At 47.0% G+C, this 21454-nt stretch overlaps 1 protein-coding gene across 1 annotated transcript in view; it reads right to left on the bottom strand.

Annotated features, from left to right (window-relative positions):
• sdf4 (stromal cell derived factor 4) overlaps positions 1–21454 on the bottom strand; it is an 81736-nt gene that overhangs the window by 49053 nt on the left and 11229 nt on the right. Inside the window, exon 2 of the mRNA XM_085967099.1 lies at positions 2347–2483. Coding sequence (XP_085823225.1) covers positions 2347–2483 — 137 coding nt within the window. The remainder of the gene's footprint in view (positions 1–2346; positions 2484–21454) is intronic.

Raw genomic sequence — 21454 nt, 5'->3', positions numbered from 1 at the left:
TTGTAGTTTCCTCTGTTTAGATTGAAGACCTTAGTTTCAGATTGGACTACATCACTCTCAAACTTAATGTAAAATTCAATCATATTATGGTCTCTTGTCGCTAAAGGCCCCTTTACCACAAAATTATTGATTAGCCCTTTCTCATTACACAGCACCAGATCCAGAATAGTCTGTTCCCTGGTTAGTTCCTCCACATACTGATCCAGGAAACCATCTTGCATGCATTCCAAGAATTCGTCCTCCGCACCATTACTGGTAATTTGATTTGCCCAGTCAATATGTAGATTAAAGTCCCCCATGATTACTGTATTGCCCTTGTTACATGCACTTCTAATCCCTTGATTGATGCGGTGCCCTACATTACCATTACTGTTTGGTGGCCTATACTCCCACCAATGTTTTACACCCTTTGCTGTTTCTTAGCTCCACCCAAACTGATTCCAGTTCTACATCACGATCTGCCAAGCCAAGATCTTTTATCTCTACCGTACCGATCTCATCCCTTATTAACAGTGCTATGCCACCTCCTTTCCCTTTTTGTCTGTCCTTCCTAAATGTTGAGTACCCTGGAACATTCAGTTCCCAGCTTTGGTTACCCTGCAAACATGTCTCTGTAATGGCAATTACATCATACTCATTTACTTCTATTAGTGCCATTAATTCATCCACCTTGTTACGAATGCTACGTGTATTTAGATAAAGTGCCTTCAACTTTGCCTGTTTAATATTTTTCTGCACTTTGACCCTCTTTACTGTTGGCCTTTGTTTCTGCTCCCTACTAGTTTTGCTGACTACTTTTCTGACTTGCACTTCCAGCTTTGTTTCTCTCCGTTCTGGGCCCACACTTAGGTTCCCAGCCCGACAAACTCGTTTAAATCCTTCGCAACAGCACTAGCAAACCCCCTTTGCGAGGATGTTGGTCCCATTTCTGCCGAGGTGTAACCCGTCCAGCTTGTACAGGTCCCACCTTCCCCAGAATCGGTCCCAATGCCTCAACAATTTAAATCCCTGGATGGATCTTTGAAGATGGTGAGACATATTGAGAAAGTAGTTAGCAAAGCATATGGGATCTTGGGCTTCATAAATAGAGGTATTGAGTACAAAAGCAGGGAAGTTATGCTGAACCTTTATAAAGCTCTGGTTAGGCCACAACTAGTGTATTGCATCCAGTTCTGGTCACCACACTTTAGGAAGGATGTGAAGGTTCTTGAGGGTGCAGAGGAGATTTACCAGAATGGTTCCGGGGATGAAGGATTTTAGCTACAAGGTTAGGTTGGAGAAGCTGGGGTTGTTCTCCTTGGAGCAAAGGAGGTTGAGGGGAGATTTGACAGAGGTGTACAAGATTATGACAGGTTTGGATAAGGTAGGCAGAGAAAGGCTGTTCCCATTAGCTGATAGTACAAGGACTAGGGGACACAGATTTAAGGTTCTGGGGCAAGAGATAGGCGGGGGGGGGAGAGAATGTGAGGAAGAACTTTTTTACGCAGCGAGTGGTAATGACCTGGAACTCGCTGCCGACGAAGGCGATGGAAGCGGAGACGATCAATAATTTCAAAAGGAAATTGGATTGGCACTTGAGGGAAATAAACTTGCAGGGCTACGGGGCTAGAGCGGGGGAATGGGACTGACTGCACTGCTGTACAGAGAGCTGTCACGGGCTCGATGGACTGAATGGCCTCCTTCTGTGCCGTAATGGCTATGTTTTGTATTTCAGATGACTCGGATAAAGGAGCCTCGTTCCCCATGTTTCAGGGAGTGCCTTCACTTGCTCAGATAACTGGGTAAATGTGTAGCGTGCCCAGTGAACAAAGTTTACTTCAACTACTGGTTCTACCATGTGTCCTCACATGACCCTCCTCGTCTTCAGAAGGTGGCTGAATAACTGCACCCAACTTTGACTTAGTCCTAACCGCCAAAAGAGTAACTGAATACTAGCAGCAGACCATTTAGCACCTTAAATCATTTTTTTGCTGGCTTTCTTTGCAATTCACTTTAAAAAAAAAACAAAGATTGTTATTTGAGTTGTATTGTGTGTCAGTTTGGGTCGACAGTGTTCCCTGGGAGTATTTGTAGTGTCATGAAGTGGAGGCACTCGATTGTCACCCTGTGGGATTGCTTGCCTTACTCTATATTTATTTATTGGAGCCGATCACAAAACTACTCGTACAACATTAATATATCACATTTAAAACACCCCAAGACACTTCATAGAAGCATTGGTAAAACAGACACTGAGCTAATGGAAAGATCGAGAAGAGTGACCAAAGTCACAGAGGTGGGTTTTAAAGGAAGAGAGATAGGTTTAGGGAGGGAAGCAGCCTCATGTACACAAATAAATTCCATTACCATCTCCATCAGGATCCACAGCTTTGAAGTGAAGTTTGTTCTCTTCAGTGGCCTGTTGAAAATGCTCCTCAGTCTTTTCCATGATCCATCGCTGCATCTCGCTTGCACTGATTCTCTTGTCCACATTGGCATCAACCCTGAAGACAGGAATACAGTAAACTGGTGAACATTATTGTCTAACGGAGACAGAGAAAAAAAAAATCCAGCTTTTTGGACCACTGACACGGCAATTCAGTAAATCAGACCTCGAAGGTGATGCATTTCTGGGTTTAGCACTCTTGCTCAGGGCTCCAACCATAACTTGTTTTAGCCACCTAGTACTGGTTTATCATCATTAATCAGATTGGTCCCTTGGTGGACTAGCTGTCCATGAGAGGAACCCCCTTTCCTTCCCTTCACCTTCAGAAATGTTTGATCCCTGCCAAAGACATACCAGCGGTGGGGACGAGCATCTTGGTCTTGGGGTTGGACTTGCAGATGTTTCAACTCAAATATTCTAGGTTTCTTGTGGGGGGGGGGGGAAAAGAGAGAGAGAAAGAGAAGGGGGCTTGGGTAGAAAGAAGAAGCCCAACATAGACTTACGGCCGATAACATTGTGTAACGAACTTTCCAGACAAGTCAAACCATCTTACTAAAATTTCACATGCAAAGTTAAACTGAGTTACAATTTCCAAGACATCTTGTTAGCTGTATTGTGCTTTTAGATGTGTTATACACGTGGACTTGTCGGTTTAGTTGAATGACACTTGTTTTAATAAGGCCTTGAGGGCAGGTACCAGTATCAGATCCTCCTACCTGATGATTTACACTCTGAAAAAGGGAAAAAAAGGATGATTATCAAATCACCACAAACGTTAAGGTCCGAGGAGCCCCGGAGTGCATTACAACGAAGGCAAGTGCTGCAAGTTCGGGCCCCTGTGCTACACGGTGTCAGGTCTTTGGGGTTTGGGATCGTGAGGTCGAGCAGTGATCATGGTCTTCGGGACGAGGGAGCAATCGGGGGGCTTGGAGGTCGCGGTCAGCAGTTGGGGTGGGGTTCCGGGTCAGGGAGCGGCGGCGATCGGAATGGCGACGGTGGGAAGTACTTATGTATGCGATGGTCAGTAATGAATCAGGGACAGTCAATATCACGTCTAATGACTGTTTAAAAAGGAAAAGTACCCCTTTTAACCACTCCTACAAACAGGCAGCTTTTCACGTTGCAATGTATTTGGAATTAACTCGAGTCTATTTAAAATGCTCCAATAATTATTTTTTAATAAATTGTTGTTGGCGTGTACTGTACAGTAACTGAATGAAACAAGCTCAGCAGTAATCTGCAACTATCCCGGGCAGAAAAAAGCTTTGAACATTTAGCTTATAAAGCAGAAGGAAGGAAATCCAATCATAAAACCAGAAAATACTGGAAATGCATTGTCGGTCTGTCGGCACTGGAGTGAGAATAGGTCGAGACTTTGGGTGGGAGCCTGCATCAGAATCCCAGCATTCATCGTTTTCCTTTTCTCAAAATAGCTGATCAGTCACCGGGATTTTTCTTCCTTCTTTGTGAATTTACTGCCCCTAATTAGGTTTGTCTTCCTGGCCGGCCTTCCACATTACACCCGCCGCAAACTTGAGCTCATCCAAATTCTGCTGTCTGTCTCCTAACTCGCACCAGGTCCCGTTCACCCCTGTGCTCGCTGACCTACATTGGCTCCTATTCCGGCAACGCCTCGATTTTAAAATTCTCATCCTCGTTTTCAAATCCCTCCATGTCCTCGTCCCCTCCCGATCCCTGTAACCTCCTCCAGTCCCACAACACTCCGAGATCTCTGCGCTCCTCCAAGTCTGGCCTCTTGCACATCCCCTGATTATAATCGCTCCGCCATTGGCGGTCATGCCTTCAGCTGCCGAGGCCCTAAACTCTGGAATTCCCTCCCTAAACCTCTCCCTCTCCCTCCCTTCCTTCCTTTAAAACACTTTTTAAAACCTACCTCTTTGACCAAGCTTTTGGTTACCTGTCCTAATATCTCCTTAAATGTGGCTTGTGTCAAATTTTGTTTGATAACGCTCCTGTGAAGCACCTCAGGATGTTTTAGGACATTAAAGGCGCTATATAAATGCAAGTTGCTGTTGTTGCTCCCCCTGTCCTCCTGTAACTTGGACCAAGGTGAGCGATGGGCTTCTTATCCAGAGCTGGTGCAGATAAATCAAGGAAAGGACGTGCAACAATACAGAAAGAAAAAACTGCTATTCTGAAAAAACAAATGACAGTAGTTAGAATTACACAGCGTTTTGAAAAGGAAAAGGCCGGGCAGGAGAGGAAGCAACCCTCACTTCTTCAGATGCTGACAGACCTGATGAGTAGTTCCAGCATTTTCTGCTTTTAATGAAAGATAAACGAGGTCAAAAGGAAATCTTGCTCAAAACGGCAAGAGCGTAAAGCACGTCCCGAAAAGGAAACCGTCTGTACTTTGTAAATACAGCTTCGTCTAGGTTTGCTGTGGGTGTAAGACACAAGGCGCAGCCAGATAAAGTTTCACATCTTAATCACTCTTTCCAAAAATCTCAGTCTTCTACCAGTCACTGTTCATTTCTGATGTAGTTTCAGAGCTATTTATAGCACGCTTTCTATCTATTCCCCACCCCCATCACACACCATTCACCAACCAAGTGCGTGGGCAGATGCCCCGTTTCCAGGCCACGGTGAATGCTGACCGTGAACTTTTTACATTACTGCCAGACAAACATTAGGACAAACTGCAGATGATGCTTCTCAAATGGAGGCTACCTTGCAACAAGCAGAGGGCGAGATTTACTTTCAGTAAATAACGGGAAAGGATTCAATATTTAGGCGGTCTTTGGTCCCCAGTGTTGTGTCGGCTTCTAAAAACTGACAAGAAAAACTCCTTCAAATCCAAAATGATCGAGAATGTTGGGACCATCACTGCACCCCCCCCACTGCCACCACCCCCCCCTCCCTCCATGAGGGAAGGTAGATTCCATTTAAAATGATCATCCCAAAGCATATCCTTATGTTATATCAACACCTTCCAGCCCATGCAGGTCTTTCGATGACTCAATGAGATGGTTTGCCACTCTTCAATGGCTCAGTGTGAAGAAGTACTGTATCATGTGGTCCAGAGCCTTAAAAAAGGTCAGGAAGGTCCCAAGTTCCACCCTGATCTATGCTTAGAGTCGCAGGGCAAGGCTAGAATACTCAATGAGTACTTTGTTTACTAGGGAGGTGGATGCTGACAAAATATCGGTGGAAGTGGAAAAGGTAGAAGCAATGGAAGGGGTGAAAATTGATAGACAGGATGTACTAGAAAAACTGGTGTAATACCCACTGGAAATGTTATGTACGCTAAGTATGGTTATCAATCTTTAACCTAGACACTATTATTATTGTTATAAATCCCTGGGTTAAAGTTGCCCATGTGAAGGTACGGCAAGAACTTTTAAGGACACAATGTGACTAAGAGCATACTTTCCATAATTCTGCACCAGTATCAACTGCTGCAGACAGTGAGGCTGCGCAGTCTCCAGGCAGAAACCCCAGGAGGAAGGGGTGGAGTCGGGGTTTTCGAGCGGGAAACGCGTGCGACTGGAAGAAAAGAGGGCAGGAGCTCTGAAAAGAGGGCTCAGGAGGCAAATGGCTGCCGCATCCCGTCCCGGGCTTCCAAACTCGGCCGCCGCCCTTCGTATTAGTAGCTCTGCATCCAGAACTCAAAGTGGGATTCAGTGATCGTGAAGAGAATTCAACGAAGGGGTTCGGAGTCGTAAGTCTTGCAGACATTATACATACCATGAGCTCCAACTTAAGCGCGCCAACGAAAGAGTGCACTCGAATTTGGACACAGGGACAGATTCTCCTTTGAATCCATGTAAATGGAGAATGTATGTTTATTATGTCTAGATTCATTCTAATGTATGCAAATGTCTAATTTAGTTCATTGACCGGTAATCTTCTTATACTGCCTGACGTTAAAACTATAAAGTAAGATAATTAGAATTAAGCCATTGTAGTAGTGATCTCCTTACTGGACTATAGAATACTGTCTACAACAGAGACCACATCTCACATATATCTAGAGAACCGTGAAGGGGTTACACTGGGTAGGTGGATAAGTCGCCTGGTCCAGATGGCTTGCATCCCAGGTTGCTAAGGGAATTGCGGGAGGAGATAGCAGAAGGGCTTGCCATAATTTTCCAATCTTCCCCAGATGCGGGGGAGGTGCCTGAGGATTGGAAAGTGGCAAATGTGACACCATTGTTCAAGAAAGGGTAACTATAGGCCGGTCAGTTTATCAGTGGTGGGTAAAGTTTTAGAAACAATAATCAAGGAAAAAATTAACGGGCACTTGGAGAGGTTTAAGCTAATTAAGGAGAGCCAACACAGATTTGTAAAAGGCAGATCGTGTTTGACTAATTTAATTTTTTGATGAAGTAACAGGGAGGATTGATGAAGGGAATGCAATGGATGTTGTCTACATGGATTTTAGGAAGGCGTTTGACAAAGTACCACATTGAAGGCTGGTTAACAAAATTGAGGCTCATGGAACAGGTGGGTCAGTGGCAGCTTGGATAAGGAATTGGCTTTGGACAGAAAACAGCGAGTTGTGGTAAATGGCTGTTTTTCAGCCTGGAGAATGGTAGACAGTGGAGTTCCCCAAGGGGCAGTGCTGGGGCCACTGCTTTTTTTGATATAATATATAAGTGACCTGGATATTGGAATACAGAGTAGAATTTCTAAATTTGCCGATGACACCAAACTTGGGGGTGTGGCAAACAGTGCAGATGATACCAATTGACTGCAACAGGACATAGAAAGGCTAGCAGAATGGGCAGACAAGTGGCAGATGGAATTTAATACAGAGAAGTGTGAGGTGATGCATTTTGGCAGAAGGAACAGGGAGAGGCAATATACACTTAATGGCACAGTTTTAAAGAGTGTGCAGGGACGGAGGGACCTGGGAGTTAATGTGCATAGGTCCCTGAAGGTGGCAGGACATATTGAGAGAGTGGTTAGCAAAGCATATGGGATCTTGGGCTTCATAAATAGAGGTATTGAGTACAAAAGTAGAGAAGTTATGCTGATCCTTTATAAAGCGCTGGTTAGGCCACAACTGGAGTACTGCGTCCAGTTCTGGTCACCACACTTTAGGAAGGATGTGAAGGCCCTTGAGAGGGTGCAGAGGAGATTTACCAGAATGGTTCCGGGGATGGGGGATCTTCGCTACAAGGACAGGTTGGAGAAGCTGGATTTGTTTTCATTAGAGCAAAGGAGGTTGAGGGGTGACTAGATAGAATGTACAAGATTATGACTGGTTTGGATAGGCTAGACAGGGAAAGGCTGTTCCCACTAGTTGATGGTACAAGGTCTAGGGGACACAGATTTAAGGTTTTGGGCAAGAGATACAGGGGGGATGTGAGGAAAAACTTTTTTACGCAGCGAGTGTTGAGGAACTGGAACTCGCTGCTTTCTTTTAATTGGCCGGCAAGCCCGCAGGGCGGGGCTTAACAAGGCCAATTGACTCAAAATAGCGCCTGTGCATGGGACGTTGCTGGGGGCGGGATCGGAACCCGGAAGGCAGCTCCCAAGCTGCATCGAAAGGTAAAATCCAGCCCTATAACTCTATGATCGGCACTAAATTGGCTGATCTCAGTTTGAGTGAACTACCATTGGCTTGAGTGTCCCTGGGACATGAGGAGGAGTGGTGGGAGGGGGGGGGCGGAAATCAGTAATTGTTACCATTCCTGGTAGCGCTCCAGTGACCCCTGCAGGCTCTGTGTGGCTGTTGAGGGCAGGCAGGGTCAGGCTCAGCTGTAACAACAGAAAATGCTGGAAAAACTCAGCAGGCCAGGCAACATCCGTGGAGAGAGAAATAGAGTCAACGTTTCAGGTCAAAATCCTTCGTCAAGACTGTCAGGCTTAGCTGTCATGGCCATTCGTGACCTAACAAATCTTGGGCTCCTACAAAGAATGACCAGCTGCAAGACATACCAGTCGGTGGCCAGCACCCGTGGAACTGCACCTCTTCACCAGCCTGTGGTATCAGGAAAGGCGAAAAAAGAGAAAATCGGGGGGGGGGGGGGGGGGAGGAGAAAGCAATTTGTACATTCTTGTGAAGTGGGGGTAAGAGGAAGACCAAGAAATAACCTTAAGAAATTAATGAGAGAAGAGGAAGGCAGGGGGTTGGTACTACTTGACCTAAACGCCTTATTACACCTTTCGATTCAGTATGGTGCAAGTGGAGAGCGCGGGAACACCACAGATTCAGCTAGAATGGAATTCGTTCAGGCCTTGGCCATTGGAATGATAGGGTCAAAAGCCTAACAGGCACCAATGTATTACTGAGTCGAGAAGATAGTGGGAGGGCTGGGGTTCATTTTTACCACGTGTTAGGCTTTTGATCCTATGTATTACTCCGAGTCAAGAGGATAGTGGGAGGGCTGGGGTTCATTTTCACCAAAGGACCCCTCCTACGACGGACCGGAGGATGATGCAGGATGCACGGTGTCCTTGATGTCGGGAGAACATCAACGTATCCACCGGGGTCGTTGGGTTTTTATGGAAAGGTGTTTAAAAGAAAATTAGCAAAATTGAAGCCAGCTGCGATCAGATACTCCCGAGGGAGTGTCCCCAGCACAGCTCTGGCTCAATAAAAGGAGGAAAAAACGAACATTGCCGAAGGTGGAAGGAAGCGGCCCCAGCACCAGAAAAGAACTTGCATTTCTATCGCAGCTTTGATGTAGAAAAAAGTCCCACGGTGCTTGAGAGAGGCGGGAGGAAAAATCTAGCCTGCAGCAGAGGTGTCATGTAGCACAAGATTAGAAAAAAAAAAGCACAGATGAAAGAGGCGGTGGACAGGTTACGGAGCAGATGAAGAACTTACAAAGGCAGCCAGCTAAGTGTGGGTGGTTAATAAAACAGTCTATTCACAGAGGCATTTATGGCGCACAAATATAGACCAAGACTGGACATCCGAGGGTGGGGAAGGTTTGATTAGGTTTAGAATGTATTATGATCTCACACATGCAAAATGTTAAAATATTTAAAAATTCAGACATTTTTTGCTGTTTAATATAAGGTTTTGAAATCAATATTTCAATACCAAACTCTTGTTATCCGATGCATTAAATGCACAAACGGAAAAGGTGTCAAATTTATACTTGCAAATAGATTTTCTTTCTATCTCCTCCATGTAATCTTCAACGTGAACAGCTGTGGAATTTTAACCGACTTGAATCATCTTTATACCTTCGGAGTTCCCCGAATGCACCAACCACACAGCAACTGCCATCTTTCAATGAAAGTCGATGAGTTGACACACACACCACACACGGTGCTGGGAAAGTCGACAGCTGCACATCACTTCCAGGCAGTGGAGTCAGCGGCAGCTGCACAGCACATCCCAAATGTATGCAAATGATTAGAGAACAGCCTCCAGCACTGCATCACATGGCTCGGAAATGAGCTGTCCCGTACTGGGCCGTTAAAAATAGCAACAGGAAGAAAACATCAAATGAAGCTCTTTTTAATGTACCCTCTTCAGTACACAATGTAACTTCACCTGGTGCACACACACACAGGTAAGACAAAGGTCCTCTACCAACCTGCCCCCGCCACACAGTGCTGCCCCCCGATTATCAAAATCCACAAGGCCTTGGACAACGTGGACCACTTTCCATACCTCGGGAGCCTACTGTCAACAAGGGCAGACGTCGACGACAAAGTCCAACACCGCCTTCAGTGTGCCAGTGCAGCCTTCGGTCGCCTGAGGAAGAGAGTGTTTGAAGACCAGGACATCAAACCCGGCACTAAGCTCATGGTCTACAGAGCAGCAGTGATACCCGCCCTGCTGTATGCCTCAGAGACATGGACCATGTACAGCAGGCACCTCAAAGCACTGGAGAGGTACCACCAACGCTGCCTCCGCAAGATCCTGCAAATCCATTGGCAGGATAGGCGCACCAACGTCAGTGTTCTTGCTCAGGCCAACATCCCCAGCATCGAAGCTTTGACCACGCTCAATCAGCTCCGATGGACGGGTCACATTGTCCACATGCCCGATACGAGACTCCCAAAACAAGCGCTCTATTCGGAGCTCCGGCATGGCAAGAGAGCCCCAGGTGGGCAGAGGAAATGCTTCAAGGACACCCTCAAAGCCTCCTTGAAAAAGTGCAACATCCCCACCGACACCTGGGAATCCCTGGCCCAAGACCGCACAAAGTGGAGGAGAAGCATCCGGGAAGGCGCCGAACACCTCGAGTCTCTTCGCTGGGAGCCAAGCGCAGGCAGCGCAAGGAGCGCACGTCAACCCAAGCACCCCACCCACCCGCCCCTTCAACCACCGTCTGCCCCACCTGTGACAGAGACTGTAGGTCCCACATTGGACTCATCAGTCACCTACGAACTCATTTTTAATGTGGAAGCAAGTCATCCTCGGTTCCGAGGGACTGCCTAAGAAGACGACGACGACACACACACGCACAAAAGTGTGGAAGTGATCCCAGAATAGATTTTCAGGTTAAAAGTATGTGAACGAGATATTATAGGGAGTGATGGGTTATGGGGAGCAGGCAGGGAAGTGGCTTTGAGCCCAAGATCAGCCATGATCTTATTGAATGGCTCGAGGGGCCAAGTGGTCTATTCCTGCTCCTATTTCTTATGTTTTTATGTAAAACACAGCCTGGATATCTGCAGCAGCATTCCGGGGAGGTCCCTTCCTAGAGTTCCCGCTTGTGAACGGTCCGTTTTGCGTCTGGACTGGTTTCAAACAACAAAGCAGACACAGAGTGCGGTCCGCTTTAAAATGGCCGGCTTACATCAGAGGAGTCCCTGGGAAGGGTCTGGCCTCAAAAAAAGACTTGCATTTCTATAGCGCCTTTCATGACCGTAGGACGTCCCAAAGCGCTTTCCAGCCAATGAAGTATTTTTTGAAGTATTGTCACTCGCATTGTAGGAAATGCGGCAGCCAATTTTGGCACAGCAAGCTCCCACAAACAGCTATGTGTTAATGACCAGATAATCTGTTGTAGCGATGTTGATTGAGGGATAAATATTGGCCAGGACATCGGGGAGAATCCCCCCTGCTCTTCTTCGAAATAGTGTCGCGGGATCTTTTACGTCCACCCAAGAGGGCAGAAGGGGCTTCGGTTTAACGTCCCATCTGAAGAACGGTAGCTCCAACAGTGCAGCGCTCCCTCGTACTGCCCCTCCGACAGTGCAGCACTCCCTCAGCACTGCCCCTCCGACAGTGCGGCGTTCCCTCAGTACTGCCCCTCCGACAGTGCAGCACACCCTCAGTACTGCACTGGAGGGTCAGCCTAGATTTTGTGCTCAAGTCTCTGGAGTGGGACTTGAACCCACAACACTCTGACTCCGAGGCAAGAGTGCAAGGCACTGAGCCACAGCTGACTCAAGGAGATAAGAGGGGCATGGGAGAACGGCATCAGTCGATATCAGAGCCCAATCAGTGAGGATCAGGATTCCACCTCCTATACTACAGTGACAGCAATGCTTTTTTTCTGGAAATGCCAGTAACCTTTACTGGAAGAGCGAAGAGACAAGCAAATCGTATAGCCGGGGCAGCGCCACAGGGAGGGCCAGGTCAGGACAATCCCTTGGGAATCTGGACAGATGGAGGGAAATAAATCTAGATCATCAAAATGGCTGCTTATCTTATTGACTCAAACCACTTTTGCCGAGTTGAAAAAGGACTTGCCTCCCTTTTTAAAGGAGTAAAGGTTTCATCCAATGGTTCGAGTGAGCAATCCATCCGGACAGTCCCAAGTTCAGCTGCCACCTGTGACGCACTCTCAACCAGGGCTGAAGTCAGGGAGCTAAACTTGGCCTCAGTACCCCTGCACTAGAGAATGGGTTAAAAATAAAAAACGGCAGGGGAGGGGGGGTCCCTGCTTGTGATCACCATTCAATTACCCTTTCAAAAACGTCAAACTATTGCTCTTCTTCTTTGCATAGTCAGCAAAAAAACGGAAGTTCAGAGATTCGTGTTCATTTTTGCACAGCTCCGCAGCTGACGGAGCAGAATAGTGCTGAATAAGGATTAGTCAATTGAGAATTTACAGCCCAAGTGAAAAAAAAAGTGTGAATGAGCACGTTCAGTGTAGGTGGGGATGAAGAAGCCAAGAATCAAGGCAAGGAATATGTAAACTGTGGGGGAAACTGATAGCTCTACTCATCAGAAAAAAAAGCGAAACAGAAAGTCTCATTAATGCCAGAACATAAATACCACGTTCAGTATTTGAATTAATCACTTGTTTGTTCATAAACCCACTGGTTGCAGTGTGGGGGCAGTTCCCTGAAGCAGGAGCCGCCACGACTGCCCCCCCCCACCCCCGACTGTCTGGATGCAGAGCCAGCAGCTTTCTCCTGCTTCCCCTCACCCCTTCAAAAAAAAGAGTATTCCAGATTCCCAACTCCAAAATCTACAAAACGAACCACAGTTTAAGGCTACGATAGCAAAATACTCCAGTTCTGACGAAGGGTCTTCGAGCTGAAACGTTGACTCGGTTTCTCTCTCCACAGATACTGCCCTGGCCTGCTGAGTTTTTCCAGCGTTTTCAGTTATTTCAGTTTAAGGCGGTCAGGGTTTAAAAAAAAAAAAAAAAAAATTCGGGAACGTCGCCTTAAAGTCAGGGCAGCGGGACAGGATTGAGATTGACCGTTACGTGCCTTGGCACCAGTTACCACCTCCCTATCTCTGTAACCCCTTACAACCCCTCAGGAGATCTCCGCGCTCCTCGAATTCTGGCCTTGTGAGCATAACCAATGTTAATCGCTCCACCATTGGTGGCTGTGCCTTCTGTGGCCTAGGCCCCAGGCTCTGGAATTCCCTGCCTAAACCTCTCTGCCTCGCTACCTCTCTTTCCTCCTTTAAGACGCTCCTTAAAACCTACCTCTTTGACCAAGCTTTTGGTCACCTGCCCTGATTTATCCCTATGTGCATCAATGTCAAATTTTTTGTCTTAAAATACTCCTGTGCAGCGCCTTGGGACGTTTTACTATGTTAAAGGCGATAGATAGATAGATAGATACACACACACACAAGTTGGAGGGGGATTTGCCAAACTGGGCAGTTTTACACACAGCGAGCTCACGTTCATCACCATCCTCACGTATAAAGAATTGGGATGGGGCCACCAAGGGCAGTTCTGGGGTTTTTCCATTTGAGAAAAGGGGAACGTAACCCAGGCCAAGAAATCTGTGGGTTGGGCACTGCCCCCCCCCTTGCTCTACTGGCTGCGCCTGTACTAGTATATGCCAGGACTTTACAGCCAGTAGCGAGAGACACAGGCAAGATTCATTCCATCACTCGAGGCGTGGACCCAGATGCCAGGTGTGAAAGGCGAGTGTAATGACCCACTCCACCACCAGGATCCTACGTTAAAAGGAGTTTAATATTTTCTCAACTTCCCTTTGGTTAGTCGCCCTGCATCTGACATCATCGCTGGTTAAAAAAAAAAGGTGGCTCTCTCCTAAACGTCCACCAATGTCACCCTGTAACTGGCCACGAGATGTGTACAAGGGCACCACGGCCACATCCCAACAACGAAAAAGAGACAGTAACTGAACCATTTTAGGTCCTGCACAATGAGTAGGATCATCAACATACTGTGCAATGAGCAATTGGGAAAAGCCTTTACTTCCAGTTTCCCTCATGGTCACTTACTAATCTTGATTATGACGTTGTGGTGAGGGCCAGGCCCTTTCACACAGGACGGTTAAGCAACGCCTCAATTTTAAAATTCTCATCCTTGTTTTCAAATCCCTCCAAGGCCTCGCCCCTCCCTATCTCTGTAACCCCCTACAAACCCCTCCGAGATCGCCGCGCTCCTCTAATTCTGGCCTCGTGAGCATAACCGATACTAATCGCTCCACCATGGGTGGCCGTGCCTTCTGTTGCCTAGGCCCTAAGCTCTGGAATTCCATGCCTTAAGATGCTCCTTAAAACCTACCTCTTTGACCAAGCTTTTGGTCACCTGCCCTAATTTACCCCTTTGTGGATCAATGTCAAATTTTTTGTCTTAAAATACTCCTGTAAAGCGCCTTGGGACGTTTTACTATGTTAAAGGCGCTATATAAATACAAGTTGTTGTTGTTTTCCAGAAACAGCCCCTGGATAACAAACAAAAGTTGAAACCCTGTCAGATTGTTCCCATCTGTAGCCCAGGAAAACAGGTCACCTTCCTGAAGTCAAGGTGCTGCCCAGTGTCTAGCTCCGAGTGTTCTTAGCAGGTCGTCTGCTTGGCCGGGAGATGAGATATTGACTGTGGAGAGAAGCCAAGTCAAGATGCAGAGAGATAGTAAGTGAGAAATCAGCCTTTGTTATTCTTACACACCTACTGACCATGAACCACAACAGTTGACCAGACCAATTATCAAACGGTTTCCAAATGAGTTGCTCAAAGGTTTTCTTATCAGGTGCACTGACACCAAGAGTTTCACAGTGAAATGCTTTGAACTATCGAAGAGGCATCACTGCACTTTCTGCAGTTGTTTAAAATAAGGCTGCATGTGATGACACCACAGACTGGAGATGAACGCCCCCAACTCATTGTCAACACTCACTTTCACAGGTTGCTTTGTGACTCAGCTCCTTCTTCACTGGAAGGCGGACACACGCTCACAAGCACGCGACAGGCTTGTTGGGCTGAATGGCCTTTCCCCGTCCCTAAACATGCTTACGTTGACAGTGCAAGAAGACTCTAAACAGGGAAAACCCAGGACATTGAAGTTGCTGAGGGAAGGGGTTTAAAGCACAAATCTCAGGCGCTAGGGTGACCACAAACTGAGCCAGACACTGTCATTTGGTCCCATGTCTTGTATAGGGTTGCCAACTCTGATTGGACGTATTTCTGGAGGTCTCATCACATGATCGCTCGCCTCGCCCGCCATTGGTCACCCAACACGGGCATCCTTGCGACGCTCCGCCTTCCCACACCAAGTGTGAAGTGAACTTTGTTACTCGAATGGATGATGCTTGACTTGTCAATCAAACAACCAATTTTCCAATTTACAGTGTTGAAAGAAAATGAAAGCATACTATTTATTTATTTATTATTATTTTTTTTTTTTTTTAACGCCCCAATGATTTTCCTCCCGGGTGTTGCTGGCAGCAGCATCCTAGAGATTAATCCTCAATCCTCGGAGGCTCCAGGCCAATCCTGGAGGGTTGGCGATCATGCGCGTACGTTAGAGGCTAGGACAGAGGAGGGATCTGCACGTGGAGAGACACCGGGCACCAGTGTGCAAGAACCAGGGCGGAGGGAAAGGATTGCGCAGGTGCCAGCTCGCCGGAGGGAGAGGTTGCACACTAGTTCTGCTGCAGAGGAGTTAGATGAGGACTTTGATGGTACAGGCTACAGAAGGCGGCCGATGGGTGTATCTGGAAAGCCTGTGCACAATCTCAAGGAGCATGGGGGGAGTCCAACACCAACTTGGCACAGGGCTTTGCGCAGAGCTTAGAGCCCATCCTTTCTAACATGGAATAGGCGGTCACCTCCATCAGCACACCTGTGGAACCCACCATGATGCAGCGTCTGATGGCGGATGTCACAGCTTTCATCGAAGCTCAGACTGCTGCCATCGTGGTTCTGGATACACTGTTCAAAGGGGGCTTCCAGGGCATCACAGCAGTCCATCAATCTGTTCTTCAACAGATTACTAGGACTGCTGAGGCGCTGCCCCGGGGGGAATGGCAGTGGCTCGGTGGAGCACGAACCTGCTGTCCTCTCGCAGGATAACAACATTCGTCCTCCCACCCCTGTCACTCCGCCAGTGCCCTTGCTGTTGCCAGCCAGCCCAGGCCGAGCTGGCACAGTCTGTAGCCGGGCCCCCTCGGCCCAGAGCTGCTCGAGGTCGCCCTCCAACGCCATCTGCAGTCTCAATTAGTGACCAGCAGCCTTCCACCACCTAGGCTGCAGCCGCTAGGGAAACATGTCGTAGGAGCATTATGACAGGTACATGGAAGACAGGCACGAACAGAATGCACAAGGGTAATTAGTTTAACTTCATATGCATTATTTAATGATTGAATTGATAAATTTGGATTTAAGTTCGCATCGGTGGTGTTTTTTATTTCTGTGGTGAACTGAGGGAGGAACCAGTCAGTCTTGACAGAAAGAGAATGATGTGATGGTCAGTGAAAGAGGAAAGGTAAGGAGAGTGGGACTGTTGGTGAATGGGGAGGTGTGGTTGAGGTTACTGGTAGCACGCATGAATAATCTGATCACGTAGCGCCCTGGCAGAAAGGGACTGTCTATGTTTAGCCCCCCTTCCCCCACTTCCTCTTGTACTTCCTCCTCCTCGTGCTCCTGATTACCCCGCTCCCCCTCCTCCCTCTCCTAGCAGCTTGTCCTGCTCTACGTGGCCCATCTTCATTCTCCCAGTCATGCTCAATTCCCAGAGGAAGCCCCATCAGGCCACCCATGTCTGGAAGCAACTTCTTTCAACACAGTATTTTAAATGACTCAAAAAAGGACTGCGAGACAAGCCAGACAGCCCCCGGTAGAGTACTGAAATTTTAGCCAAGTACAGGAAACCATCAAAAAATGCACACAATTGCACCAGCAGCCAGAATAAACAATGCAGCAAGTAACCTGCAAGTACATCATGATGCTTTTAAATGGTGCTTCATGCCATTTAAAGCTGTGTTCAGCAGCGTGAGGTTGGCTGGAGTTCCAAAACAGCAGTGGCGGCTTCAAATCCGAGTTGGGTTCTGCTCCGTCTGCTTTGCATACTGTCGCTGGTCATTGGGCGCATGCGCGCGCGCGCGCGCGCACACACAATCCCCTTTACTAAGATGCCGCCCTGCACACGATCCACCGGATGTGTGCGCGTGAAACTTGGACCCCACTTTGTAACTTTAGCTGGCCACGTAGGGCCTAAGACGGCACCGAGTGGCCCAAAGTAATCCTATTTTTTTAATATAATCCTATAGTTTCAGAATAAGGGGTCGCCCATTTAAGACGGAGATGAGGAGGAATTTCTTCTCTCAGAGGGTCGTGAATCTTTGGAATTCTCTTCCCCAGAGAGCTGTGGAGGCAGAGTCATTGAATATATTCAAGGCGGAGATTGAGACATTTGAACTACGGGGAGTCGAGGGGTTTGGGGAGAGAGCGGGAAAGTGGTGTTGAGGCCAAGATTGGATCAGCCATGATCTTATTGAATGGCGGAGCAGGCTCGAGGGGCCGATTGGCCGACTCCTGCTCCTGTTTCTAATGTTCTATTATAACTTCCAATTTCTTAGCCTCATGGGCCAACGATAAAACTATACTTCAAGGTAATGCACTTCTCTAGCAAGAGAACCCACCCCAGAAACTGAGAATTGAGCCACACAAATGCAGCTTGCCCAGAATTCCTTTGAGATACAAAGTTGATCTTGTCTTGAGCGAAACGATCAACCAGTTAAAGGTGGATTCTGCAAAATGAAGATCTAGTTCAATTCTGCCCCCTAGTGGAGAACGAAAGAGAGAGAAGGAACTTTCACCTCCACAGGACGTCCCAAGTACTTCACAGCCAATTAAGTACTTTTTGTTGTAATCTGGACCAACACGGCTGCCAATCTGCGCACAGCAAGTCCCCACAAACAACAATTAAATAAATAACAAGTTAATCTGATTTAAGTAGTGTTGGTTGAGGGATAAACATTGGCCAGGACACTGGGAGAACTCCCCAGCTCCCTAATGTGTCTTTTACATCTACCCGAGAGGGCAGACATCTCAGTTTAAATGCCTCATCCGAAAAATAGCACCTCTGACAGCGCAGCACTCCCTCAGTACTACACTGGAGTGTTAGCGTGGATTATGTGCTCAAGTTTCCTTATTTGTTTTTTTTATTCGTTTTATGGGATGTGAGCGTCACTGGCGAGGCCAGTATTTATTGCGCATCCCTAATTGCCCTCGAGAAGGTGGTGGTGAGCCGTCTCCTTGAACCGCTGCAGTCCGTGTGGTGAGGGTACTCCCACTGTGCTGTTAGGTCGGGAGTTCCAGGATTTTGACCCAGCGACGATGAAGGATCGGCGATATACTTCCAAGTCAGGATGGTGTGTGACTTGGAGGGGAATTTGGAGGTGGTGGTGTTCCCATGCGCCTGCTGCCCTTGTCCTTCTAGGTGGAAGAGGTCGCTTGAACCCGCAACCTTCTAACTCAATGCTACCATTAAGGTGAAGAAAAATATTTTGAGTTATTACTTTGTATTTTATATCTATCTATCTATATACACATATACACACACTCATATTTATATTACTTTAATTAATATACAGTTGGGGTCCACATATGTATGTTATTTTAACGCATGTAATACTTTCCATTTCAGGCACCCATCCAGCAATCCCAAGCCAGATACAGCACAGCTGGTAAAACTTCCTCTACTCTGCCTCCACATATGCTTCAGCCACAAACCCCCGAAGGCACATCTTTACCCCTCCATTTTCCACACCAATCGGTCTTTGGCAACGTCACTCGAGAGGCCTATTATTGAGGCATTCGAGGTAGTTTTGTGCTGGAGGCCTACACCCACTAGGAACTGGCCTGGGCTGCCCCAGCTCACTTCACATAGAACCGAGGAGGTTTTTATCCCATTCGTCTGGATTGGATTTGAGCCGAGATATGAAAGGCCATTGTCAAAACCACTGCGAAACTCCGGCCCCAGCAGACGGATTTCAATAGATTCATGCAAGGTTCCACATATTGGAAAAGGAAACATGAAAAGTGGATTATGGGACGAGACTCCTAACTCTTTGCAGGAGCATAAATAAAATCTCAATTGTTGGGCCTCTTACCATTTGATTAAAAGCCCGAGATTGGTTTCATCCCACCCACCCCTCTCATAACTCACTGGTGGCAATGGCGCTCTCATATGCCTGTACAGTGAGACTTTAAAACAGAAATAGGATATAAAAACACTTTACAACTTATGTCATTGAAACCAATAAAATCGACATCACTCCAAAAAGTTGTTGGGCCGTAATTTGCGGCCCCGATGGGTACGTACGTGCCCGCAAGGGCTGCGCAGGTTTTGGGTTTTCGCGCAAAGCGCATGCGCTAAAACCCGGAACTTGCGATCTGTCGAGAATCGTCCGCATCCCTGGGAAAAGGGCATCCGCGGGCGGAGAGTTGGGCTATTTGCCCAGCGAGTGCCCGTGAAATTCTTACGCCTGCTTTTACCAGCGCAAGAGTTTAAAAAACAGAAAAATAAATCATTTAAACATTAAGAAACCTGTACAATAAGGTACGTTTATTTCTAGCCCCTTTAAAACATTTAAATTTATTTTTCAAAAAAATCAATTATTGTTTTAAATATTGAATTAAATGGTATTTTAATTAATTTTAAATATGTAATGGGTTGTTTTTTTTATTTTTTTTATTTATTTGGTGTGTAGATGTATGTTTTGGGGTATTCCCATTCAGGCTTATGGGGTTTCCATACGTACAGAATCCCCATAAGCATAAATGGGGGTTCCCTTCTTTTATTGGTTGGGCCGGTCCACGTGATCCCAGGGGCGCTTGCGAACCGCCTGCGACCCTGGGATAAGTGGGTACCCAGAGAGGACCGGGACCGCGAGGCTCCAAACCTCCCGGACTGCCAGGTACGCGGGCAGTTTCCTTGCGGATCAGAGGCATCTCCCCGCGGGCAGCCTCCGACCTCAAATTCAGGGCCAATAGTTTTGATATGTTCACAAATATAACCCTCCATCAAGGGCTCCAAGCTACTTCCCATCAGCATGTGGTGAAAGCCAGTTTGTAACACTGCAGTCTGGTGCCAGTTGGAAGAGAAGTCTCCCTACATTCCGCACAGCACGATAGTCAGCATTTGACTTTGCTTCGAGGATTTTCCACAGAACATAAATAAATTAAAAGATATTTTATGACTTACAATCCAGGAGGAAATTTAGATACTTCTCAGCTACAGGTACGGAGCTTAAGCTATCCAAACTCGCATCATCTTAGCAGGAATGCAAGAGAAAGGAAAAAATTGTGTTTGTCTTAACCCACAGACCATGGATAAAAAATCCACCATTACCAGCTGGATTTTCCACAAATCAACATACAGGTTCCTTGGCTTCCCTTATGGAGGTGAACTTTTATCTAGCAGCTTGTTTTAAGGTCGTCCTACATTACATAGAATTGCATACATAGAACGTTCAGCACAGAAACAAGGCCATTCGGCCCAACTGGTCCATGCTCTTCACCAGCCTCCTTCGACCCCTCATCATCTAATCCTATCAGCATATCCTTCTATTCCTTTCTCTCTCTCGTGTGTTTATCTAGCTTCCCCTCGAATGCATCTACGCTATTATAGTGTCAGCTGTGGCTCAGTGGGTAACACTCTCGTCTGAGTCTAAAGGTTGTGGGTTCAAGTCCCACTCCAGAGACTTGAGCACATAAAGCTAGGCTGACACTCCAGTGCAGTGCTGAGGGAGTGCTGCACTGTCAGAGGTGCCGTCTTTCGGATGAGATGTTAAACCGAGGCCCCGTCTGCTCTCTCAGCTGGATGTAAAAGATCCCGTGGCACTATTTTGAAGAAGAGCAGGGGAGTTCCTCCCGGTGTCCTGGCCAATATTTATCCCTCAACCAACATAACAAAAACAGATTATCTGGTCATTATCACATTGCTGTTTGTGGGACCTTGCTGTGCGCAAATTGGCTGTCGCGTTTCCCACATTACAACAGTGACTCCACTTCAAAAGTACTTCATTGACTGTAAAGCGCTTTGATATGTCCGGTGGTCATGAAAGGCGCTATAGAAATGCAAGTCTTTCTTTCTAGTCGCCTCAACCACTCCCTGTGGCAGCGAGTTCCACATTCTAACCACTCTCTGGGTAAAGAAATTTCTCCTGAATTCCTGATTGGATCTATTAGTGACTATCTTATATTTATGGCCCCTAGATTTGGTTTCACCCACAAGTGGAATCCTCAATATAAAGTATTGGGGCGGGGGAGTGGATTCCGCAGATGCTCACCCGATTGTCCACCGTACCTTCGGTGGAATAGTAGCAGATATCCCGGGAAAATGGGGTCTACGCCGTTTTACATCTGGTAAGCTCCCCGTCTGCCTTAAATAGACGGTTTCAGTGGTCTGAACCTTCAAGTAAAC

The sequence above is a fragment of the Somniosus microcephalus genome, chromosome 25 (assembly GCF_052327205.1).
Source record: "Somniosus microcephalus isolate GS21.2 chromosome 25, FLI_Smic_1.0, whole genome shotgun sequence".
Taxonomy (NCBI): Eukaryota; Metazoa; Chordata; class Chondrichthyes; order Squaliformes; family Somniosidae; genus Somniosus; species Somniosus microcephalus.
This window is presented reverse-complemented; position numbering and strand designations above follow the sequence as displayed.